General features: G+C 38.9%; 1 protein-coding gene across 2 annotated transcripts in view; it reads right to left on the bottom strand.

The window, feature by feature from the left end:
- The window catches only part of PRIM2 (DNA primase subunit 2), a 350775-nt gene extending 347793 nt beyond the window's left edge, over positions 1-2982 (bottom strand). Inside the window, exons 1-2 of one of the 2 annotated variants that reach the window (XM_047860694.1) lie at positions 2906-2982; positions 1990-2151 (exon numbers count right to left, since the gene is read on the bottom strand). In XM_047860694.1, the coding sequence (XP_047716650.1) occupies positions 1990-2143 (154 nt within the window). In that variant the 5' untranslated portion in view covers positions 2144-2151; positions 2906-2982. Of the gene's footprint in view, positions 1-1989; positions 2152-2700; positions 2855-2905 lie in introns of those variants that run through there. The other variant, XM_047860693.1, reaches the window with a different exon arrangement.
- Between the last annotated feature and the right edge of the window lie 16677 nt (positions 2983-19659).

The raw sequence follows: 19659 nt of genomic DNA, 5'->3' as shown, positions 1-19659 counted from the left end.
CATATTGTTCAAAGGTTCCTTGTCAATTCTTTCTCAGATTAATTCTACTTCCATTGATATAAAAAGCATTTTTATAATTCAAGGATGAAAAACTAAAAATGAATCCTGAACATAAATCCATGTCCCACAGGTACCTCCTTATTACAGTATCTCAAACTAAACTCATCATCTTCCCCTCAGTCCTGCCCCTCTTCCTATCATCCCCATCTCAACTAGCATCGTTTTTTTTTTTTTAATTTTTATTTATGTTTGAGAGAGGGAGAGACAGAACGTAAGCAGGGAAGGGGCAGAGAGAGAGGGAGACACAGAATCTGAAGCAGGCTCCTGGCTCTGAGCTGTCAGCACAAAGCCTGATGTGGAGCTTGAACTCATGAACCATGACATCATGACCCGAGCCAAAGCTGGATGCTTAACCAACTGAGCCACTCAGGCACCCCTCCACTAGCACAGTTTCTAACCAGACCATCCAGACTGGAATTTCAGCCACCCCCACTGGCCCCCTCACTCCTCACATCCAAACAACTCCCAAATCCTGTCAGGAATACCTCCTCAGTATCCCTTAAATCTCTCCCTGCCTACACACTGCCACTTGTCACTGCCTTAGTTCAGGCACTTACTAGCTCACCCCTTAAGTGCCAAATCCAAGGGACACTCTTCAATCATCCTCTTAATCTCCATGAAGTATCTGACACTGTTAAGGTTCCTAAAACCCTTTTCTCCCTTGTCTTCACTCTTTCAGTCAACAGGCACTAAGTGCCCCCTCTGTGTATTAGCAGTTGTCACTCTGCTCTTCTAAAAATGATGAACAGTTTCTCACCTTACCTTCTGATTTTCCCACAGGGATATCCTGGAACATAAACTCAGAAAACACTGCTTTTATTTCTGTTTCAATTCATACCTAGCTTATTTCTTTCTTCCACTAGCACACAGAGGATAAGTAGGCCACATCCTGCCTACACCCTGATATTGCACTGTTAGCTTGGCAAAAAAATGCCCTTGGTTATCCATTCTTCTCCATTTGCTCTGAACTTGTCACTGTTCCCTCAGATAGAACATTCTCTCTTTTGCCTCCCAGCCTTAGTACAGTTTGTTATCTTGGACTGAAAAAACCTTTAACTACTTCTCTTTTCAGAAATTTCTACTCATCCTTCAAGGTCCAGATTACACTTCAACTTCTCTAAGAAGTCTTACTTAATCAAACGAAGTCACCCCTGCTTCTGATTTAAGAGCATTACTATTTGGGGCGCCTGGGTGGCTCAGTCGGTTAAGCATCCGCCTTTGGCTCAGGTCATGATTTCATGGTTTGTGAGTTCAAGCCCCGCGTCCAGCTCTGTGCTGACAGCTCGGAGCCTGGAGCCTGCTTCGGTTTCTGAGTCTCCCTCTCTCTGCCCCTCCCCCACTTGTGCTCTGTGTCTATCAAAAATAAATAAATGTATAAAAAAAACTTTTTTATTTTTTTTTCAACATTTATTTATTTTTTGGGGAGAGAGACAGAGCATGAACGGGGGAGGGGCAGAGAGAGAGGGAGACACAGAATCGGAAACAGGCTCCAGGCTCTGAGCCATCAGCCCAAAGCCTGACGCGGGGCTCGAACTCACGGACCGCGAGATCGTGACCTGGCTGAAGTCAGACGCTTAACCGACTGCGCCACCCAGGCGCCCCCAAAAAAACTTTTTTAATAAAAAAATAAGAGCATTACTATTTACCTCTAGTAAGGCACTTACAATACTAAATTATGATTATTATTTTGGATGCCTTTATGTGCGTACTAGAATACAGCCTCAACAAATATGAGAATTACATTATTCATCTGGAAATCCCCACCCCAGAATATAGTGGCACTCAATAAATATACACTGAACAGTAAATAGAAACCCTCAATAAATATTTCGAGAATGAACTGAAGGAAGGAAATTACCCTCATTCATTTCCACAAAGTATAAGTGAAGTTCTCAAGAATATATAAATTTTAATTCAAATATCACTCACATTTAACTCTATCAATAGCCAAGCTTTCAAACTCAATCAAAGATATGTTTTCAGAAGGTGGCTCCAAGTAAAACTGAAGGCTATGAGGATAGCAAGCATTCCTTTGGTCACCTCCCAACCTCAGTCTTCTCCGATTTCCTCCAGAAAACTGCATCTCATTATCTTGGAAGGAAACATAAAAGGGTTATAAAAGGATGGCAAATGGAGTTGAAAACAACAAACAACAAGCGCAAAAAACAACTCCACATACACAGCAAAAAACTGAAGGGCATGCATAAAATGTTAAAGTGGTCATCCCGAGGCAATACGTCTTTCTGGGTCTTCCAGATTTTCTACAACACACCTGTAACAATTCTGTAGGGAAGGGGGGTGTGCACGGTAAAACGCAGGTGGTGGTCATAACTTCCAGCAACATTAAAGTCAAAGTCAAGCGATATTGCCAGTTCACTATAGGTCTGTGTACCACCGTCCTTAGATCTCTACAGTCCCAAGAGTTAAGATGAGATTTTAAACCCGTTGCAATCGTAAATTCGGAGGAAAGCGCAGTAGATTTTGGCTTTCCAGAGAAGGGACTTAATGGTCCGGGTCCAATTCATCACTTCCTATATTATGACCCCGGAAAATAGAACACGTCTTTCTAATCCAGTCCTTCCGAACCCCTTTTAGGAAACATCCTCAAACTCCTATAAAAATTAAGCCCCTCAATCCTACCTGAGCACTCCTCCGACGAAGCTGTTCTCTCCTCAGCTCGCTGACACCTGCGTCTCTGCCTCAACCAACCAATACTCAATACACCCACCCCAGGATGTCATTCTTCTGTTCCCACGGCTCGCAAAGTGCTCTCCCTTCTTTCTCGACCTGCAAGCCTTAACACCAAGACTAATGTCCGTGGTAAAACCACAGGAGATCCTCTTACCTGCAACCACACCAAACACGATATGCAGAAACGCCGATAGGCGCTTTTGTCAGATGGCGGGAGAGTTCATATAGGGCCGGAAACGGAAGTGACTGGACCACAAAGCCCGCCCTTCGAACCTCCCGCCCACCCAGCGCGCGCCCTGCGCATGCTCAATGTGGCGCCCCTCGGTTCCTGAGGGTGTGTAATCCACGTTGCCCGCTTAAAGTTTTTTAAGTAGGACTGTTTGTGTCTCCAAATTAAAAGCTGCACGGCCTGTATGTGCAGTCGGTAGCTTTTTGACGATTGCAATTGGGGAACTGGAAGGCTATCGGCAGAATTTCCAGACTCCCAAGAGTGTGGCGCTTTAATCCACAGGCTGGACTGTGGAGCTAGCGGAGGAAGGGAGGAATAGGCGTTTACGGATCTGCTCAGTATTAGAGGTTCTGTTCTTTTCTTCCTTAATCTTTCAGCGACCTTGAGATATTACCCCCATTTTACAGATGAGAAAATAGAAGCTAAAAGATGAACGTCAGTTAGCCTATATACAGTACATATTTTGATTTTTCTATGGGACGTCAAGCCGAGTAAAAACAGATTGTACCTTCATTTCTTCCCCTTCCACGCCTCCCGCATAGTAAGCGCCCCGAAAAAAACTGGAATTAGAATGAATGCACACAGGCAGAAATAGCTCCGAGCCTACAGAAATTAGAAGAGATTCGACTCAGGAAAGAAGTAGGGGTCGAACAGAAGCGGTGAGTCAGCCACAACAGCTCTCCGACTGAGGTCTGTATAGTTTTCAAGAGCTGGAAATAAGCTTCACCTGTGGCCTGTAGGAGGCGTGTCTCACTAAAGTAGCTGAGGAAAGATCTAGTAAAGGTAATTATTGCAGGTGAAGAGCGCTTTGAAATGAAATGTTCAAGTTTCTAGAAATGCAAAATATATTGAAACGGTATCAGATTTCAAAGAACATACCTATCATGGACCAAAATGTGGCTAGCACTGACTTTGTATCAGGACACATTCTAAGTGATTTCCATATCAATTCATTTTATTCTCATAACCCTGTGACATAGGCTTATTATTAACCCATTTTACAGATAAGGAAACCGTAGAACAGGGAAAGAAGTTATCTCAAAGATGACAGAGCCACGTTCAAAGTGAGGGAGAATGTCCCCAAACACCACAGTGCTAACCAGCCTACTGTACTAATTACGTGTTATGACAACAGTGCCTCACTTTAATGCTTTCCTGTCTGTATCAGACAACATAATTAACATCACCTGGTACAAAGAAGGTATCTGAAAGCATGAGAGCTGCCTGAAAAAATCTGGAGCACAGACGATAAGAACATTTATTTGAATGTTCATCTGATCTCTGGATAGGAAAGGAAGGTAAATAAATTACAAAGAAATCTAAAGATTTCACTGTAAAAATGTAAAGTCGGGCATCTAAAAAAAATCAAAACTAGAGGGAAAGTTTACCGTAACTAATACCATCAAGATGCAAAGAGCTTGTGTAAATTAATTAGAAAAAATCCTGACACAAATTGAAAACTGGAAAAAGAACAGCAGCAAATAACTCATAGCCAATAAAATGTGAAAAAATGTTTGTTATTGAGAGCAAAGAAATTTTCCCCAAATTGGCAAGGATTTTAAATGGAAATACCCAGTGCTGAACAAAGTCCAGTACAATGAGCTCACATAGGAATTGATCTTGGTGCTAAAATTCTGGAGTACAATATAGTAATGTGTATTATGAGCCCTAAAAGAATTCATACAGTTTGACCAAATAATTTCAATTATATGAATCTATGCAGAAATGGACACAAAAATTTGTGTCCAAGTAACTTCATTACATCATTAGAAGAGTGAAAACCCAGAAAAAAGAATAAATGAGCAATGATATAGTTGTGTCATGGGACATTACACAACCATTCAAAATACATGTTTTTGAAGAATATTGACTCGGGAAAATGCTCAAGATACTACTCACAGCAGAATACATAAAACCACGTATGTCATGTGAGCCCAATTTTGCAAAAACAAACAAAAAAACAAAATAAAAAAAATGACAACAGTCATTTTTAAGTTACTTTTCCTAGTAAATAAAACTAGAAATTTTGGGAACTGTCAAAAAGAAAACCCACCTATGATGTTGCTATCTACTTATGCCATCACCCAGGGACAGGCACTGTTAACATTTTGTTTCAAGCAATAAAATTTCATGGTTGGTGAGAATGAACAAAAGATAGTGGTATCATACCAGTATATTTTTCTGCAATGCTTCTGACTTCCAGAAGGAGGCTGCCCTCTGCAACTCCTTCTCCCTCCAAATGTACACCAATCCACAACCTCCCCTCCTCTTACGATCTGGGCAGATGGTATCCAACGCAAATAGAATTTTAGGTGCAAGACAGCCACTCTGAGCTATACATAGTTTTTATTTAACTTTTCTTAGCTTTATCTTCAGTCCAGTCTAAAAAAATTGGTCTACTGCAAAAATAACAATGCTTTACATTGATAGCAACTAAGCCACTGGCAGTACAATAGTATTTTTCTGGTATTTTTAAAGTTCTATTTTAATTATTCAAACACATCTTGGGGACACCTTGGTGGTTCAGTCGGTTGTGCATCCAACTTCAGCTCAGGTCATGATCTCCCGGTTTGTGAGTTTGAGCCCCGTGTTGGGCTCTGTGCTGATAGCTGGGAACCTGGAACCTGCTTCAGATTCTGTGTCTCCCTCTCTCTATGCCCCTCCCCCACTTGTGCTCTGTCTCTCTCTGTCTCTCAAAAATGAATAAATGTAAAAAAATTTTTTTAAAAATTCTATGTAAAAAAAATTCTCCTTCAAGGAGTCAAATGCTGCCCTCCTCCATCCTATTGAGCCTTTGCTTCTGCCACCTGGGTTGCTCCTCATGTAAACCACCATGCTCTTTGAAATTCCATACAGTATAATTCTTATATTATATCCCTATACCACAGAAGTTCTTAATCTTTTCAGAATGTGAACTACTGTATGATTTGTTGAACACACTCCTCAAAGTACACTCCTTTGGTCACTACCTCACTGTAAAGAGTGTTTTCTGTATCCAGAGGCAACTGTAATATGCATCTACCTATCACAGCACCAATAATGGACAACAGTGTCATACATTTCAGTAGCCATATTTGGTAAACCACTGTAATCTCTTTCATGTATTTATTTTCATCAAAAAAATTAATTAACACAATGCTCAGTCCTGGCAACCAAGATGCACATAAATTACAGACCTTGACCTCATAATCCATGGGAGGAAAAACACATATAAACATATAACTTTTACTTCCATTAGACCATAAGCATCTCAAAAACAGGGACCAGTGCATCATTCATCTTTGTAGCCCCTACAAATATCTATTATTTTGAATTTGATGTAAAATATGAAAGATGCATGAAAAAACTGATGGGTTCAGCTTGCCATGCAACAGATGGTTTGAATCAAAGGTGGTTAAACATACAAAACTTTAAGTCCTCATCTGAAAACTACATACACATTCCTTCCAGAATGACTTGGGTCCCAAGTTTAGCCTATAGTAAGCACAGAGTACCATCTCTGATGAAAATTCCATGATCATCACTGCTAAATTCAGTGCCTGCCCTGGACATCACCCAGCTACAGGCAGACCGTCCCACAGAGGGGCATTCACTCTTAGATGACTCCACAGCTCCAAGAGTTATGTCCTGTAATGTGTTGTACTTACAACCAAGATTTTCGTTACCATGCTTAGCAAATCAAAATGAGTGCTCATTCTTCCCCTATGCAGGGTATGCTGCCCTAAAAACCAAAGGTCTGGTACATTTCTTTATCCAGTGATGACTCTATAAACTCTAGGTCCAGCCAGCTCTGCTTGCCAATGAAAGCAAAGACAGGAGGGATTTCCAGCAGGATAGCTGACCCATAAAATAATACAGTTAGCCAATACTGATCTCTCCACCCTTTTCATTTCACTGCCCACCTCTGGACATGGCAAAGAAAGAAACCTGAAGGAGCACTTTGTTTTTATCCCTTTGTTTCAGATTGCTTTTATTAGTCGAGCATCAAGTAGCAAGAGAAGTAGAGAAAAAGCATATTCCTTTTTTTAATGTTTATTTATTTATTTTGAGAGAGAAAAAGAGAGTGCAAGTGCTGGAGGGGTGGGGAGAGAGAGAGAGAGAGAGAGAGAGAGAGAGAGAGAATCCCAAGCAGGTTCCACGCTGTCAGCACAGAGCCCAACATGGGGCTCAATCTCACGAACCTCAAGATTATTACCTGAGCTGAGATCAAGAGTCTGACGCTTAACCAACTGAGCCACCCAGGCGCCCCAAGAAAAAGCATATTCTTAAAGGAAAGTACAGGGAGAAAAGATTACCCTTCCACATATCAAACTTATGTGATTTGTTTTAGAAATACTAATTCAGTACCTACTAAGTGCCAGGCAATATTTTCTATGTCAGGGATACAAGAATGATGACACAGCCAAAAATCCCAGCCATCATAAACCTTATATTCTAGTGGAAAAGAGAGACAACAAGGAAGAGAAGAATACACATTACTATGTTAAATAATAACTGCTAAACAGAAAAAAAAAAAAAGCAGAGTAGGAGGATATAAAGCATTTGGAAGAGGCATTGAAATTTTGAAAAGGGTAGTCGGGAAAGACTAGCTAAGGATATGACCATAAGAAAATTATGGATTTAGTTATGTGTATCTTTAGAAGAATAACATTTCAGGCAGATGGAAGGCATATCATAATTCCATAGTATTTAAGACAATGTGGTATTGGGACAGTAATAGACAAATCAACAATAGCAACAGAAAAAAAAACCCAGAAATGGACCTACCCTTATGAAGAAACTTGGTATAGGACACGTCCACCAGAGACTCAGAGAAAAGATGGATGATTCTAAATGGTCCTGTGACCACTGGCTATCTATATGGGGGAAATATATTTCTTACCTCTCACTATACACAAAAATCAATTCCAGATGGTTAAATGACTCACATGTGAAAGGAAAAACTTTAAGAATTTAGAGCAAATATATGGATGGTCTTAATATGGCAAAGAATTTCTTAAATAAGATATTATGAAAAAGCACAAGCCATTCTGGAGATGGACAGCGGTGATGGTTGCACAACAATGTGAATGAACTTAATGCCACTGAACTGTACACTAAAAATTGGGTAAAATGGTAAGTTTTGCACCACAATTTTCTTAAAAAGCACAAACCTAAAAGGGGAACATTGATAATTTCAGCCACATTAAAATTAAGAACTTAGGTTTAAGAAACACATAAAGATATATTTTTTTAAATCACCCACAAATTGGGAAAAGAAACTTGTCAGATATGATTAACACAGGATTAGTATCAGAATACAATCAATAGAAAAAAGATAAAAACACAATAGAAAAGAAGGGGAAGAACAACCCTGAACAGGTATTTCATAACAGAAGAAACATAAATGATCAATAAACATACAAAAATATGTTCAACCACATTAGCAATTGGGGAAGTGCAAGTTAAAACCACAGTGAAGTAATAATCTATATCCATTAGATGGGAAAACATTTTAAATCTGAAAATATCGAGTATTAACAAGGAACTCCTACTGTAGGTAGGAGTATTAATTGGTGCAACTACTTTAAGATTTAAAAAAAAATTTTTTTAATGTTTATTTATTTTTGAGAGAGAGAGAGAGAGCGCAAGTGGGGGAAGGGCAGAGAGAGAGAGATGGACACACAGAATCTGAAACAGACTCCAGGCTCCAAGCTGTCAGCACAGAGCCCAACACAGGGCTCGAACTTGGGATTGGTGAGATCATGACCTGAGCCAAATTCGGATGCTTAACCAACTGAGCCACCCAGGGGCCCCTTTTTAAGATTTTTTTTTAAGTTTATTTATTTATTATTTGAGAGAGAGCACAAGTGGGCAAGGGGCAGAGAGAGAGAGGAAGAGGGAGAGAGAATCCCATGCAGGCTCTGCACCACCAAGGCAGAGCCTGACATAGGGCTCAAACCCACAAACATGAGATCGTGACCTGAGGTGAAACCAAGAGTCAGATGCTTAACCTACTAAGCCACACAGGTGCCCCTAATGCAACTACTTTTAAAAACAATTTGGCATCATCTGGTAAATCTAACCCTTTGTCTCAGTATATATAATAATTCTACTCTAAGTGTATTCTCTAGAGAGATTTTCATGCATAGACATCAAAAACCCTTAACAAGAATGTTCATAACAACATTAAGATATTAAAACACTGAAAACTATCCATCATCAGGAAAACGGGTGAATAAATTGTAGTCAATTCACAGAATGGAATAAAACAAACAAAGACAGCAGAAATGAATGAACTACGTGTTTGCAACAACGTGGATGGAGCTAGAGAGTATAATGCTAAGTGAAATAAGCCAATCAAAGAAAGACAATACCACATGATTTCACTCATATGCAAAACTGAAGAAACGAAACAAAGGAAGAAAAAAAAAGGCAAACCAAGAAACAGTCTCTTAACTATGGAGAACAAACTGATGGTTACCCAGAGGGAAGGCTGGGGGATGGGTGAAATAGGTGAACGAGATTAAGAGCACACTTAGCATGATGAGTACTGAGTAATATATGGAAGTGTTGAATCACTATACTGTATACCTAAAACTAATATTGGTTAAAATGGTAAGTTTTATGCTAAATATACTGGAATTAAAATTAAAAATTAAAGAAAGAAACATTAACACCAACTGAAAGAAATGAATGAACTACAATTAAAGTAAATACATCAACATGGGCAAATCTCAGAAATATGTTGAAGAAAAAGCAAGTCTAAGGAATATATATCTATGTACTAGATCTCTTCTATTCCACCCTCACCCTACACTCCTGCCCTCTCCCATACTCTCTGATCCTGACTGGCATGGACCATATATCTTCCTGTGCCTTCTGCGTTCTGCTTCCAGAACTTTTTTTTTTTTTTAAGATTTATCTTTAAGTAATCTCTATGCCCAACATGGGGCTCGAACTCAGAACTCTGAATCAAGACTTGTATGCTTCACCAACTGAGCCAGCCAGGTGCCCCTGCTTTCATAGCTTCAAAAGTTACTTTGGGAGCCCCAACAGGAGATGGGAAGGAGAGAAGAAAGTGAGATCAAAGTATTGATTCTAAGAGCTGCTTCCCTGCAGAGCTGCCTGTGTCCTCAACCTGTCCTTGCTCTTTCAAGGTGACCCTCACCCTGGGTCTGGAACAGCTCCCATCTCTACTTTTCAGGTCCACACACACCAAAACATCAACTTCAATTAAGCCCTACTTGGTTAGACTATCCCTTAGGGTTCCCTACTCCCACATCTTTGTAAATAGTCTCTGCAAATTCTGTCTTTCAATTAGGCTATTTTGAGTGTGCCATCTGTCTCTTGTTGAATACAATTCAGCCTTTATATAAAAACTAAAAAAAAATGGAATAATATATTGTTCAGGGATACATACTGCAAGTGGAAAATTATCAAGAAAGCAGAGAGTGGGGCACCTGGCTGGTTCAGTTGGAAGAGCATGAGACTCTTGATCTCAGGGTCATGAGTCAGAGCCCCACATTAGATGTAAAGATTACTTAAATAAGTTTTTTAAAAACTAAAAAAGAAAAAACCCAAGAGAGTGATTCATACAAAATTCAAGATAGTGGTTAACTAAGTGGGGGAAAGGGGAGGATGCAGTGTGTGGGTACATGGACTTTGAAGGTTCTGGTCCTGTTCTAGTGATTATGCTCAATCAGGGGAACATGAATGTTCCTTTTATTATTCTTCTTTACTTCTATTTCCTCCCCCCTCCAACCCACATCTCATCCCCACTTCATATCCCTCCAAAACTCTTATGCCTTCTCCTTTCTCTCCCTATTAGACCCAAGACAGAGCTGACATTGTAATAGGGACTGAGAGTTCCAAGCATGGACTCATGGAGACTCAGTGTGAAGTCCCCAGCCACTTCCATCCATTCTCCTGGGACCGGGAGCTCATTCTTATGATACAGGTCCTCTTCCTTGTCTTCCTCATCTCTGAACGTCTCTGGTGTCAAGATCCATGTCTTTTTTCTTGAGAGTCACCACCTTCCCCTAAATTCTCACCTCCACTTGCCGGTGTCATTCACCTCTTGCTGTAATGACCTGGTAGAGGGAGGGAGTTGCCTGAGCCTCACATGAAGTTTGTCCCACTTGGGGCTTTTCATCAGCCCAGATACCTGGAAGTTGGATACACTAGGCTGACCCTCTCACTTGGGGTAACACAGTATGGAGCTCATCTCAGAATCCTGAATCTGAGACTGGGGCTGAAGAAGGAGACATGGGATAGGAACTATGTGGGGTTTAACCCAATACCTCTGCTTTGAGTTTATCCATATGGTGTGTGAGCGTGTGTAGGGGTGAATGAAGGGTGTGAAATGAATTTCATGAAAACGTCCAGTAAAATTATCCACTCTTGATGCTGTTTATAAGTACAGAAGACTAATAATGAATACAGAGAAAGTCTGACCTTGGTTTAGCCATGGGGAAATAATTTCAGATACTAGTATTTATAAGCACTACTTATCATTTCTGGATAATTATCCTAACAATAACTTGAGGCATTTCATTACTCTGCATCAGATTACATTTGGGGCAGAATTTATTTTATTACAGTATTAATTATTTATGCCAGCTCAGGATATCCAAAGAGTATAAGAAATACCTATTTTAAGTAAGCACACAACCCAATTTGGTCCCTAACAACTTAGTAGAATGTCCCTTATTGTTCTTTCCCTATTTAAATTTCAGCTGACTGGAATCCACTGAACTAGACCCATCTACTTAGAATCATCTTATTTGTGTTTAAAGGAATTTAGAGAAAGGGAACATAAGAATTTAAGTAATCAAAAAACTATCTTCAAGTACAAATTCGCTTTATGCTCTATAATTGATGGAATTTTTCAGTAATGTACTGTCCATATAACCTGCTAAAATAAATTAGTGAGTTCACATGAATTTAACTGGATCTTGGCAACATCAGTTTTTCTTTGCAGTGACACCACCCCAAATATTTGAATTTGTAATATGAGACCAGTATGAGCTCCTTTACACCATGAGCTCCTGTAGATCAAGCCAACTATCTCATTCACTCCTGCCTCTGCCACAGTTCCTGGCATAGCTGTCTGCTGAACTGAATTGAACTCTTCTGTATTTATCCTTAATTCCAGATGGGTCCTCTTACGCTTTATGATGTAATCCTTCACAGAAGATGTGTTTTCACTCTAGATTTTGGCTTTCCCACTAAAATTCCTGATGAAAATATTTTCTCTCAGTTGGCTGAGTTTTGGAAACTGAAGTAGGTGTAAATACGATCCCATTATGATGCCAAGATTTCATTCCAACTTGACTAACTGACTGATCATCATATCCAAAAGTTAACATTCTCAGCTAGATAATGATTTTAACATTCTAGAAAATGGAAATAAAAAGTAAAAAAATAAATCCACTCTGACTAATCTAAACACTCCAGCATCAATGTTCAGGGTTATCCAAAGCATGGAGAGAAAGGACATTCCTACCACATGTGGAATCCCATCATCTGCATTTTCTTCTCTTGGAACAGTAAAATAATCTGTCAGCCGAGGGCTCATGTGGTTAAAAACTTCATCCATCTAGAAGGAACATGTTTTTTGCCTATGAAGTTAAATATTTTAGGATCAGTGGCCCAGAAGCAATGCAGTATGTACTTGGGACTCCACCCTAGGTGGGCTTCATACCTGCTGCTCTCTGTCCAGACCCCTCTACCCCACAAGACACCAGGCAATGGGCTCCCAACTCAAATGTCCGGTCTCTTTCACAGGGACAGTCTTCTTCCCTTCCAATTCAATACCGCCCCCTCCCCCCAACCCACACAAATACCCCGCCACACAGGCAACTCTTAGAACCAAGGTCAGTCTTCCTCAGAGTATATTTATGAAGGAATGAGGTTGTTTTGTGCTTTTTCCAGTGGAGTGATAGGAACAGCTGTTTTCTTGGAAACTCTGTGTAATGATCTTTATTGTGGGAATTTTCTATGTAGAGTTAATGTGAGCATTTTTATATTATAAAAACATAATATTATTAACTCCAGACTTTTCCAATTATATCTGTTTCCTAATAATAATGCTATTGGCATTTGTGGAGCACATTATAGTTTTCCTTTTTTTCTAATTTTTTTTAATTTTTTTAAAGTTTATTTATTTTTGAGAGAGACAGAGACAGAATGCGAGTGGGTTAGGGGCAGAGAGAGAGGGAGACAAAGAAGCAGAAGCAGGCTCCAGGCTCTGAGCTGTCGGTACAGAGCCTGATGCGGGGCTCGAACTCACGAGCTGTGAGATCGTGACCTGAGCTGAAGTCAGACACTCAACTGACTGAGCCACGCAGATGCCCCACACATTATAGTTTTCAAAGCACTTTTATTTGTATGATCTAACCCAGGATTTCTCAAACCAGTTGAATCTCTGGTGTTCCTTCATTCAACATAATTTCCATTTTTTCCTTCAATCTTCTATGATAAGCTTGAAAAGTTTAATAAAAAGCATATCCTGTGTCATCTGGAAGACGATGTTATTTCCAAATGGTGCTATATGACTTCAGTGCCAGCCACTGCATATGACACCAATCCCACTGGTGTCATACGATCGTCTGAAATGACATGGTTTGATTTGCCGTGCGTTGCTAAACATGTCTATCTGCCTTTAGATTAACAAGTTCTGAAGTCAAAATGTCAATCATCATGCTGCATTGCCATTGTTCTTAATTCAGATTTTTTTCAACAGTTATACAGATAGAAGGAGCTTCTATCTTGCAGTCATAATTTGCATAATTTTCAATTGCAAGACATTCTCAAGAGTAAGACTTTGGTTTCTTAAAATATTTAATAGTCAACGTTTGATTTGATATTGTGAAAACAAACCAGAGTAGAAAATAAAGTACTATTGAAAACACAATAGAGGTGAACTTAAACATGAAAAGGATTCATTGGAATCAAATAAGGTAAATGATGCTTTTGTTCACTAAACAAAGATTTCACAGCAGTTGGAATAGAATTTGCGGTAGGACAGCTGGATTTTCAGAGGCTTTATAATTCAAAAGATATTTAGAGGTTACAAAGAGCCTGATCAGCCCATTCAGCCAGTGCTCAGTTGGTATTGCAAGTAAAAATGTTGCTCCGATTCTGCCTTTGAATGTACCAACTTGCAACAATGTACAAGCATTATATATAAAAGTTAATATATATTTAAGGGTGTTCAGTCAGTGGCATTTTCAATTTTTTTTCTCTTGTGTTTTATAGTGAACAATTAACTTGATTGTTGCTCCAATCAATTGTAGTGGTTAAAAACAAACTCATTGTTTAAAATAAAATAATAAATAACCAACTATGGTAATGACAGTGATTCAGATGATGAGTCACTATGTTCAAAATAAAAAATATCAAGTAAAACAGTGACTGAATTTTCCATTATTAACCCTCAAATGTGCTTTTTAATTTCAGCAAACATCCAGCAAATTAAATACTGTCAAGTGGAATTGTATAGCTTGCATGGCTCAGTCAGTTAAGCGTCTGACTTCAGCTCAGGTCATGATCTCTTGGTTCACAAGTTTGAGCCCTGCATCAGGCTCTGTGCTGATAGCTCAGAGCCTGGAGTCTGCTTCAGGTTCTCGATCTCCCTCTCTCTGCTCCTTCCCAACTCACACTCTCTCTTTCTCAAGAATAAAATAAAATAAAATAAAATAAAATAAAATAAAATAAAGGAATTGTATCAGCTTTACAATTCTGAGCTTAATATATAAATGTACTTAGGTTTCATGTGGATTTCTTAGCTACATACACATAAATATTATGACGACAATTACAATGACATCAAAATGATATGTGTCAACCCTAGGAATCCTTGATAATTTTCTTCCCCTTAAAGACTTCTTTACATTACTCAAATTTGAGAAATACTAGTCTAATCATGAAATAGATTAACAGTAAACTTTTTGATTTATAATGCTACTCAGGATAAATGCTACCCGCAGTAACTTAAAACAGTTTTTGACAAATTTAGAAATTTAAAATCAATTTAAATTTAAAAATTTTTTAATTAAAAAAATCAATTATTACTTTCTGTTTCAATAATTATTTTATTTGAATTGAAAATTATGGACTTTTATGATGGAATCAATTCCAGAAGGCACTGGCTTAGGGATAGAAGTACTAGCCCTTTGGAGTATTTATTTTGTGGGAGATAAACAGTGTTGTTATTAAAAAGCACTCTTCCAAATGCCTCATGGTTATTTATAACATCCATTAACCCTAATGGAGTTACAAAATGTTAAGGAAGAAAAATGTGTTTTAGTAGTTGTGTCTTTGAGAGATAAAGATAATACTTTCATTGCTAAGATATTTTATATATTTACCTCTTAGTTGTATGTGCATAACCAAGCAACAATTTTCATATCTCTGTTGGACACATAATTTTTAATGAACTATTTAAAATTCAACAGCTTCCTTAAAATCAATGAAACACATGGAAAAGTGCTAGAAAAAAAATTGAAAGCCAAAAACATTTGGTTACAATTCAATGATGTACTTAATGGAGCACTTAAAGATTCAAGAGTTAAATAACCTGGATTGAAACTAGATGGATAGATAGGTAGATAGATAGATAAGATATAGAAAGAATAATGAAAATTATTTATATAAAATAAAAAATATATTAAATAAAAACAAATAAATTCTACTTTTACATATATTCAAATGAAATTCTGTTTAAAAAAAACTAAATAGCTAAAGTATTTAGCAGATATTCATGTTTAAGTGAGTTTTTTTCCTAAAGAAGTTTGTATTCTCATCATAAAAGGTGCAGGTAAGGCCATGTTTCATATTTGATGTTTCAAATTTGGAAATGAAATCAGTTCAAATTTGGAAGCAAGAATCTTGTGACCCCTAAGGATTGGGACTGAAAGTCCTATCTTAAGTTTTGAACTTCTAGCCATAACTGGGATTATGTTCTGAAGTATCTGTACTTAGGTGGGTACAATGGAAAAGACAAAGGAAAATAGAACCAGAATTGCATCAGGATTCAGTCTTAACTCATTCCTGACCTCAACACGCATATAATCAACAATCCACAAAATCTTTTTGTGAACTCCTTCTTGGTAGTGCCCATGTGCAGGAAATCAGGTTCTGACTGGCAGGCTTTCTCCACTTTATTCTTAAGATTAATCATTTCATCATCAGGTATGAGGTTTCTAGGGCTACTTCTCCCATTCTTAAGACTACCATGCCTGACAATAATCTGCATTCAGGGCCAACACGAATCTCACTTCAGGCAGCAGCCTTTAATGGAAGAGGAAGGAAGGGTACTAAAACTTAGAAAAGGGATCTTAGCCACACCAGGAACTGCAGCCACGGCTATCCTGTGCTTAGGGTAGTCAGATATTACTTTTGTTTCCTTGCTACAAAGACCTTTCTGCAAAAAAAGACCTAAAATATCAGGTGTTTGAAACTACCTATTTTTTCTGAAATCAGCTTCTCTCACACCAACATTAATAGTAAAATGGCAAAGATAACCAGTAACCCTCCTTCTCACCTTTTGATAAGAAGGACATCCTTTATTTTTTTTTTATTTTTTAAGTTTATTTATTTATTTATTTTGAGAGAGAGAGAGAGCAAGCAGGGGAGGGACAGAGAGAAAGGAAGAGAGAGAATCCCAAGCAGGTTCCATGCTGTCAGCATGGAGTCCAACACAGGGCTCAAGCTCATGAACAGCAGGCTCATGACCTGTGTTGAAACCAAGAGTCAGACACTTCACCAACCAAGCCACCCAGGTGCCCCAAGAGGGACATCCTTTAAATCAAGATACTTTAATAAAGATTACTACCTTGCACAAGTTGAGGCAGAGATCAACCAGTAAAATTTATCTGTGTTGCAGCTGTTTCCCCCAGAGAAAATTTAGAAAGAAACTTTGCATCTCAGCATGATGATAGGACTATTGTGTCTAAAGGCAGAACCAGAACTATGCTAGTAGGGAAAATAGCAATACATGTTTAAATCAAGATTTATCCAGAAAAATTAATGTCTTTGAGGAATGTACTCATTTATTGCCAACCAATTAAAAAACCAAGAACCTCATTATTCTTACCAGAGGGAATATTGAACTCTTAAGTAGAAGATATACATGAACCCACACTCAGGGGACTACCCAGTCACCAGACCCAACACACACACACACACACACACACACACACACACACACGACAGAACAGCAATGTACAGCCAGTTTAAACACACCCACCTCATCCACCTAGATCTGAAGCCCAGAGAGTCATTCTGATCTAAATCTTCTCTTATGCACAGGGACTGAAATTTCCCCAGGGAAGCTGAGGTTACTGCACCAAGATACATGAAGTATACCTGAGGTACATGTGGGAGTAAGGGGAGCACAGGGTGCTGGTGCAAATGTAAGCCACATCCAAAGTGGAGGAAGTATATGCAGGACTTGCCTCCTAATGCAAGTTGGCTAAAACTTTAACACTTGTCCCTCCTCTACTGTAAAGTGCTTTTTCAAAAAATGTATATTTATTTTGAGAGAGAGACATAGAGGTAGAGAGAGAGCATGAGCAGGGAAAATGGAGAGAGAGAGGGACACAGAGAATTCTAAGCAGGTTCTGCACTGTCAGCCCAGAGCCTGTTGCCAGGCTCAATTTCACTTTGTCAGATCATGACCTGAGCTGAAATCAAGAGCCAGACATTTGGGGCGCCTGGGTGGCGCAGTTCGTTAAGCGTCCGATTTCAGCCAGGTCACGATCTCGCGGTCCGTGAGTTCGAGCCCCGCGTGGGGCTCTGGGCTGATGGCTCAGAGCCTGGAGCCTGTTTCCGATTCTGTGTCTCCCTCTCTCTCTGTCCCTCCCCCGTTCATGCTCTGTCTCTCTCTGTCCCAAAAATAAATAAACGTTCAAAAAAAAAAGAAAATTTAAAAAAAAAAGAGTCGGACATTTAACTAACTGAGCCACCCAGGTGCCCCTCTACAGTCCTTTTGAAATCACCCTAACCCTTCACTAAAGGATTTCATATATGGATTTCACATATAGAAGACATGAATAGACACTTCTCTAAAGAAGACATCCAGATGGCCAACAGACACATGAAGAGATGCTCAACATCACTCATTATCAAGGAAGTACAAACCAAAACTTCAATGAGGTATCACCTCATTCAGTCAGAATAGCTAAAATTAACAACACAAGAAACAATGAGTGTCAGCGAGGATGCAGAGAAAGGGGAACCCTCTTACACTGTTGATGGGAATGCAAACTGATGCAGCCACTGTAGAAAACAGTATAGAGGTTCCTCAAAAAGTTAAAAATAGAACTACCCTACAATCCAGCAATTGCACTACTAGGTATTTACCCAAAGGACACAAAAATACTAATTCATAGGGATACATGAACCCCGATGTTTATCTGGCATTATCAAATAGCCAAATTATGGAAAGAGCCCAAATGCCCATCGACTGATTAATAGATAAAGAAAATGTAAATATATACAATGGAATATTACTTAGTCATCAAAAAGAATGAAATCTTGTCAATTGCAATGACATGGATGGAGCTTAGAGTATAATGCTAAGCGAAGCAAGTCAGAGAAAGACAAATACCATATGATTTTACTCATTTATGGAAATTAAGAAACAAAACAAATGAATAAAGAGGGGAAAAACAGAGGCAAACCAAGAAACAGTCTTAACTACAGAGAACTGATGGTTCCCAGAGGGGAGGTAGGTGACAGTATAGGTTAAATAGGTGATGGGGATTAAGGAATGCATTTGTTGTGATAAGCACTGGGTGTTGAGAATGTTGAATCACTAAATTCTACACCTGAAACTAATACTACACTGTATGTTAACTAACTGGAATTTAAATAAACACTTAAAAAAAGAAAGAGAATTGGCAAGTGACAAATGGGGCATGGGAGAATAGGAGAGAGGAGGCAGGGGGGAGAATGTAGAATCAAAATGATTCAGATTTTGGTGTTGTTGTTTTTTTTACTACACGTATGTTTTATTCCAAAATGCATTTTCTGTACATGATGTTAGGCTTGACTGTCATCTTACACAACTGAAAATAACAATAGCATTCACAATTTTTGTTGTTTAAAAAAATCAAATGCCTCTCAGAATCTGGAGGGAGAGAATGAAGGGGAATCCACTCCTTTACACAAAAGCCCAATCTTCTAGCTGTTAAAATTTTGCTCTCTGGGGTGACATTTAACCCCTCTCACATCTGACCCTAGCCCCGCTTTCCAGGGTCAACTCCCCATGTGCCCTGCATGAACCAGCATTCCTAAACCAGGTGTTCATGTCCATTCCTCGTTTCTTCAGTGTTGTCATTCTGTTAGCATGGGGTACCATTCTGCAAATTGGTTTTTTTTTAACGATGTTTAAATTTTTAAAATTTTCACTTTGAAATAACTGGCTTACAAAACAGTATAAAATAGCACCAAAAATTACCTATTGACCTTCCCTTCATCAGCTGACCCCAAAGACATTGTCCCACTTATGTCTTTCTGTGTCATCCAGGATTCCACAGTACATTTAGCTGCCATGTTTCCTTAGTCTCCTTTATATGGGACAGTTCCTGAGCCTTCCTTTGTCCTTCATGTCCTTGATACTGTTGAAGAATGCTAGCCAGTTATTCTGTCGACTGCCCATGTTTCCTCATGATGAAATTCAAATTATGGAA

The sequence above is a fragment of the Prionailurus viverrinus genome, chromosome B2 (genome assembly GCF_022837055.1).
Source record: "Prionailurus viverrinus isolate Anna chromosome B2, UM_Priviv_1.0, whole genome shotgun sequence".
Classification (NCBI taxonomy): domain Eukaryota; kingdom Metazoa; phylum Chordata; class Mammalia; order Carnivora; family Felidae; genus Prionailurus; species Prionailurus viverrinus.
The sequence above is the reverse complement of the archived record's forward strand: the minus strand, read 5'-3'. Positions and strand labels throughout refer to the sequence as shown.